This window comes from Osmerus eperlanus, chromosome 12 (genome assembly GCF_963692335.1).
Source record: "Osmerus eperlanus chromosome 12, fOsmEpe2.1, whole genome shotgun sequence".
NCBI classification, from domain to species: Eukaryota; Metazoa; Chordata; class Actinopteri; order Osmeriformes; family Osmeridae; genus Osmerus; species Osmerus eperlanus.
This window is the reverse complement of record NC_085029.1, coordinates 9,996,365-10,002,675: the sequence shown is the minus strand read 5'-3', so window position 1 is coordinate 10,002,675 and position 6,311 is coordinate 9,996,365. Positions and strand designations below refer to the sequence as shown.

At 47.7% G+C, this 6,311-nt stretch overlaps 1 protein-coding gene across 3 annotated transcripts in view; it reads right to left on the bottom strand.

Annotated features, from left to right (window-relative positions):
* Positions 1 to 863: 863 nt before the first annotated feature.
* The window catches only part of dnmbp (dynamin binding protein), a 41,286-nt gene continuing 35,838 nt past the window's right edge, over positions 864 to 6,311 (bottom strand). For all 3 annotated transcript variants that reach the window (XM_062474610.1, XM_062474609.1, XM_062474611.1), the window contains 9 exons: positions 5,682 to 5,881; positions 5,221 to 5,351; positions 4,937 to 5,041; positions 4,698 to 4,826; positions 4,166 to 4,498; positions 3,676 to 3,864; positions 3,255 to 3,453; positions 2,410 to 3,092; positions 864 to 2,237 (listed from right to left, as the gene is read on the bottom strand). In XM_062474610.1, coding sequence (XP_062330594.1) covers positions 2,052 to 2,237; positions 2,410 to 3,092; positions 3,255 to 3,453; positions 3,676 to 3,864; positions 4,166 to 4,498; positions 4,698 to 4,826; positions 4,937 to 5,041; positions 5,221 to 5,351; positions 5,682 to 5,881 — 2,155 coding nt within the window. In that variant the 3' untranslated portion in view covers positions 864 to 2,051. The remainder of the gene's footprint in view (positions 2,238 to 2,409; positions 3,093 to 3,254; positions 3,454 to 3,675; positions 3,865 to 4,165; positions 4,499 to 4,697; positions 4,827 to 4,936; positions 5,042 to 5,220; positions 5,352 to 5,681; positions 5,882 to 6,311) is intronic.

Here is a 6,311-nt window from a genome sequence, read left to right as displayed (position 1 = left end):
TACAATGCAAAGCAGGACGGGTGGTCACCCTAGTGTGAGGTCCAGCTTGTTTTTCAACTTTACCCATGGGTCTGGAGGTCACTGACCTGAAATCAATTCCCATCAACGGGGCAGACTTTGACCAGTAAACATGCCTAGGTTTACTGCATGCATTAAAAATGTGCATGTTTATTATATTCATTTGATTCAAACAAATGTTTCTGGCTAATAATATCCTATAGTTTTATAGTTTTTATAGATTTTATAAATGTTGCGCTAAAGTTGATCCTATATTCGGACACCACCTGTATTCTGTACTTGTTAGACACATTTGGCAAAGGGACTTCAGAATCACAGCCCTCACATATGATCTCCTGACCCATCATTTTCAATGCAAGCTGAACATATATGTATTATATATGTAGGACAGTATGTAACTACAGATTTACAGATGGGTGGGGGAGGATGTCTATAAATCAATATAGGTCTTAACAAAAATGTTTAAAAAAATGTAAGATGTTTGTTCAACAGTATATCATGTAACTGGCTGGAATAGGTACTTTTGTGTTTAAGTATTTAATATGTATGCAGAATAACATTATTCCTGAAGTAAGCAAACACCAACAAAGTTTTTTTTATCAGTAGTAAGGTAGTAGTAGTGTCTGGCAGGGAGTCAGGTGGCTGAGCGGTTAAGGAATCAGGCTAGTAATCAGAAGGTTGCTGGTTCGATCCCCGGCTCTGCCAATTGACGTTGTGTCCTTGGGCAAGGCTTCACCCTACTTGCCTCGGGGAGAATGTCCCTGTACTTACTGTAAGTCGCTCTGGATAAGAGCGTCTGCTAAATGACTAAATGTAATGTAGTGAAACGGCCCCAAAGTCAATGAGATATTTCTCAGCTGAGCTGATTTTTATTCAAATGAATACAGTGATCACATGACACTGGAGTGCAGAAATACATTCTCAATATACAGCCTTATACGTAAATGAAGAAGGTAGGGAGGAACCAAATAGTTTAAAAAAGATCTCAGTGATGTCCCATTTTCTCCGACCTTCCTGTTTGCTTCTGCCAAAGGTCAAACCTTTCATCACATGGTTACCCCATCAAACCAGCTGAAGAGATATAGATGTTCAGCCCTCTGGCTTCACACAACATCTGAGGGAGTGCTACAGCAAACCATGCATATTACACTGATCTGTCAACCCAATGAAGACCTGCTTATGCTTCATCTAATATTCTCAGGGCCATGGGATGTCATTATAACAACACTTTCCTTCTGCTTTCAAAACGGCAGTCACTTTCATAAGAATACAGTGTCTTCTCTACGGACTACAGTATTGAAACCCGAATAATATGCCCCAATTTTGTATTGTACTGTGTTATTTCATAAAAAGTACTTGATTAAAAGAACTTACATTAACAGTAAGTAGTGGCATGAGATGGGTGTCTGTGTTGGGGACATGCCCTTGTGTCAGGATGGGGCCAGCACTAATACCATATATTTAATACTCCTCACCTAACTTGCAAGAGCCACCCACATACTCTCTAGCGCTCGTTTAAATAGCTCACGCATTCATTACTGTACACTCCACAAACTCAACCTTTCTGAAACAGTAGTGTTCTATGGCAACTGCAGGCAGTCTTGGGGCCATACTGGAAGTCTGCAAAATGCCCTCCGTTATGAGTAATATAACCCTCCTGTGTGTCTCTGCTGAGTCACACGACTGTCACGGCATACAAGGGGGAGGCAGGAAGAGAAAGGCCAGGGAAGTAGAAAACTGAAAAAGGTATATAAATATCAAGTCCAACAACTTTCAGAGGAGTAAGTCAGCAGCACAAATGAAGTCCAAAAGAAGTTCCTCCCCCTCACCAGCAAACTCCACAACAATGCATCCCCTTCTATAGTAAGGCACCAGGCTGGCCAGCTGTCTGTTCACTTCCTTGTTTTGTTTGTTTCGGAGGGAGGGAGGCTGTTTAGTCCGGAGAGCAGCTTCCCTCGTGGTTGGAGCACTACCGTGGGTGGAGGTCAAGATTGGACTGGGGGGTTACCCCCCCCCCCCCCCCGGGAAACTGCTCAGGTGTACTCTGACTTGCGGATGTAGTTGGAGGGGACGTAGCCTCTCCGGCCCCCGGCCTCACCTAACCACCACTCGCTGTTGCCATTCATGTCCTGGAACTCCAGGATGCGGACGCGCTGATTGGCCGAGATGCTCAGCTCGTTGGCACAACGAGCGCTGAAGGAGTAAATGGCGTAGTAGATCTGAAACACAAAATGATTTTGATTAGCATCTAAAATATAATAATACTGAATGTACAGTATATCTTTCTGAGCATTTTGTACATTGTAAGCATGGGGGAAGTGCTGTCAATCAGTAATGTGTAGCATATAAAAACACAAGTGACTTTAAACACTGAGGTCAGGTCAGTAATACCTGATGGCCATCCAGCTCTGACTCAGGTTCAGGTTCTTGCTCGGGCTCTGGTTCAATATCCTCGTTCCTGGGGTAGGAAGACTTCCTCTGGCCAGCACGATCTCCATTCTGCCGCTGGTATGAACCGTAGGCCGTGTCTGATTGGCCATGCCTCTGTGAAGGACCCAAACGGTTGCTTTTGTGCGAAGAACAAGAGTCTGTCTCCGAGGAGTCATACAGCTCCCTGTGAGTAGCTGGGGTGGTGTGGCTCGAGTCAATGGAGTCCCTGTGATTGGCTGAATGCCTGTCTGTACTGTCGCTGTGACAGGGTGATAGCCGATAGGATGGATCTGAGTATTCCCTGGGAGTGGAGAGGTGTTTGGGCAACGAGTCAATCGCGTAGGTCTGATTGGTGGGATTGCGGTTGGGCGAGGGCGCATCTCTGTAGTGGGCTCTGCGGGATAGGTCCGGATCCTGGCTGGGGCGCGGCGAGGAGTGGCTCGGGGGCGGGGCTGTGGAGAAGCTGACCGCAGCGGTCTCCTGGTTGAAGGTGAGCGTGCTGTTGCTGTTCTGGCGGGAGAAGACGGGGGAGGAGCCTCCGTAGCCCGACTCGTTGGACGACTGGCTCTCGATGGAGACGTCTGAGTGACTCCGGCGTGGGTTATAAGGCTTCAGGAAGGAACTGTAAACAAAGCCTTTGCTGACTGCAGGAGACAAGGAACAACAAACAGTTAGCTTCTAGTCAACAATCACAGGCTGTCGTACCAATTCAAATCAGATGATTGACTGACACGACCAATGAACTGAATCTCAGTTTCTGGGCAACAAGTCACGGTACGTATCTGCACATGTAGCTTGCTACTCACCCCCGGTGTCAATAAGCCAGCGGTTGTTACTACCCATGGGGTCCTGCTGCTTGACGACCCCGACGATGTCGCCCTCCAGGACAGACACGTCCAGGTCTTGGGCAGCATTGAAGTTCCTCTCGGCCTGGAAGAGCTTCTCTGGACCGTAGCGCGCCAACAGGAGAGCCCGCTGCTCATCTGTCTGCAGGATGCAGTTGGGCTGAAAGAGAAACACCGGGAATCAATCGCTATTTCCTTTTTCTAGACTCTCACTGTGAATTTTGGTGTAACAATTTTTTTTTTTCATATTTTCTGTATATTGTTTGTTATATTATGTATATTTGTATTTTTGTATGTATATTATGACCGTTCTGGTCATGAATGTACTGGTCATGAAGACACAGCAGACCAAGACGGAGTATCGTCCCACAGCAGAACTCACCGGCCCTTGAAGCTGCTTTTTGGAAGTCTGTTTCTCCAGGGTCTTCTTCTCGAAGGCCTTGCGTGTGGTCGTGGAGGGTGGCAAGTTCTCTGGACAGAAACTGAAGCTCTGGAGAAGCTGGAGAACGTGCCCATACTGCTCCTGGAACAGGGACACTAGGTTCCCTTCCGTGCCCCCAATACCAGAAAACTGTAGCCAGGTCAAAAAAACAAAACAATTTTTTTTTTGCAGAGGTCTTTCTACTGAATGGTAAAGAGACAACTGATGAAGAAAAGTTCCTATCTGTCTCTTAACATAAGTGCATTGGATATCCCATTTCTTCCACACAACCCACACACAGCCTCAAAGGACACAACCAGGGCGAGAAGAGACTAACGAGGTGAAAAACCTCCACAGCAGAAGAAGAAAACCAGGAAAAGGAACCAGGAAGGAAAACCAGGAAGAGAAACCAGGAAGGAAAACCAGGAAGAGGAACCGGCATCTCACGCACCTGCAGGAGCGGCTGCAGCTCCCCTAGTGTCAGCTTGGTGAAGTCTTTCTGGGAGTGGGCGAAGGCCCGCACACAGCCGGTGAACAGCTCCTCGGCCGAGCGGTGGAACTTGGGCAGCTCGTCCAGCAGCTGAGCATTGAGCGCCTCGTAGTTGTTGCGCGCCGCCTGCAGCTCGTCCTGGACGCGGCGGTCCTTGAGGCGCTCGGCGCGCTCCTTGCAGTTGTCGTAGTCCAGCAGCTTGTCGAAGCGCTTCTGAATGAGCTTGTGGGGGCCGGCGAACATCAGCAGGAGCTGGGTGAGGGGGGAGATGACCAAGGCTTCCGTACGCTCCTTCTGCTCAAGGAAAAACAAGGAACATGAACTTACAAGAGACACATTCAGTCTGAAAAGGAATAAACAATTGACATTGTTTAAATCACGTTTAAATCACCATTTACTATTAATTCACTCATTCACTCATTTTATTCGTGGTTCTCATTAAATGAGAACAAACGTAGTATAGTGTCATGTGCACGGCTGAATCTGAACTCACAAAGTGGCTGAACTGCTTGTCGCTGATGCAGCGGTGAGCTCTCTGGAAGTACTCAGGGTCCATCTGACTCCTGTCTGTGTAGATGTCACAGAAACTGATGGCAGCCAACACTTTCACGGACGCCGACTCCTATTGGACAAGACAGAGGTCAGTTACGCAGGGGCTGGCCACTGACTTGCAGACCGCCGCGTGACTGGTGCTATTCAGATGAGGTGAAAGGTTGAGCGCGGTGTCCTTACTCGTATGTGCTGCAGGTAGAGAGAGATATCTCTGATGAAGGATTTGATGAGCCTCTCCTGCAGCCGGAACTTCTTCTCCGCCTCGTCGAACGCCTCATCTTTGATCTGAGGAAGCAAGAGGTTGAGATGAGACAACTCATGAGTTTGAAAGGACAGATGTCTCACTCCAGGGGAAAGTTATTCAGGCGTTGCAGAGAACAACATGGCATATTTTGGTATTAAAAAAAAGGCTCCAAGGTATGAAAAACACAGATGACAAACAGTGGAGGTGTCACATGACCTACCTGAGGAGAGATTCCTGTGAGGTGTTTGAGGTGGCTGCTGACACGGTTGGACTTCTTGATGATGGAGTGCATGCTCAGCTTAGAGATCTTGTCTATGAGCGTCTCCTCATCTCCTTTCCTGTACTTCACAACTGGTGACAGAAGAGGGCGCCCTCAGCTCAGCAACCATCTCAATGATGCCATCTCAATAATGTCACATTTAGAAACGTTCAGAGAGTACATTTGACCAACCAGTCAAGTGTGAGATGATCTATTATCTATTGGCTATTGACTACTTGAAGTTCACATAGGACACAAATGTCCCATACCTACACATACATATAATTAATCTATACACACACACACACACACACACACACACACACACACACACACACACACACACACACACACACACACACACACACACACACACACACACACACACACACACACAGACAATCTCTCTCGCTTGGGCTTACCAAGGTCCTTCCTCCTCTTGAACTCGTTGATGTTGACGTTGATCTCTTTAACAGACAGCAGGGCCTTGGCCAGCTGGAGTCTGTCATGGTGGCTGTCTGGCGTGGCGTTCAGAAGCTCCATCAGCAGCAGAGGGTAGCGCATCACCCTCTGGACCGGCTTGATGAGGAAGGAGCCCAGGTTGATGTAGTTGGTCTTCCCCCTGAGAGAGGGACAGAGAGAGAGGGAGAGCCAGGAGGAGAGAGGAGGGGTGGACAAGGGAGAGGTGGAGCATGAGAGAAGAGCAGGAGAAGGCAAGGGAAGGAATGGAGAGTAGGAGAGCGAGGGAGAGGACGTGGGAGAACAAGGGAGAAGAGAGAGTCAGGGTTGTGAGGGAAAGAAAGGAGGAATGGAGTGACGGAAAAAAGTTGGATACAGATACAGAGAAAGTGGGAGGGAAGAAAGAATGGAATCATTTGAATGTAACTGTAGTGTAAGACCCCTCGTACCCACTGACTGACATCATTTGGCAGGCCGTTGCCAAGTGATTCGCTACTTGCTGTCACTCAACACATGCTACACTCTCTGACAACAGAGCATGTACATGCTCACTTGTCTTCAGTACTACCTGCATCAGATATTACCTTGTTCAA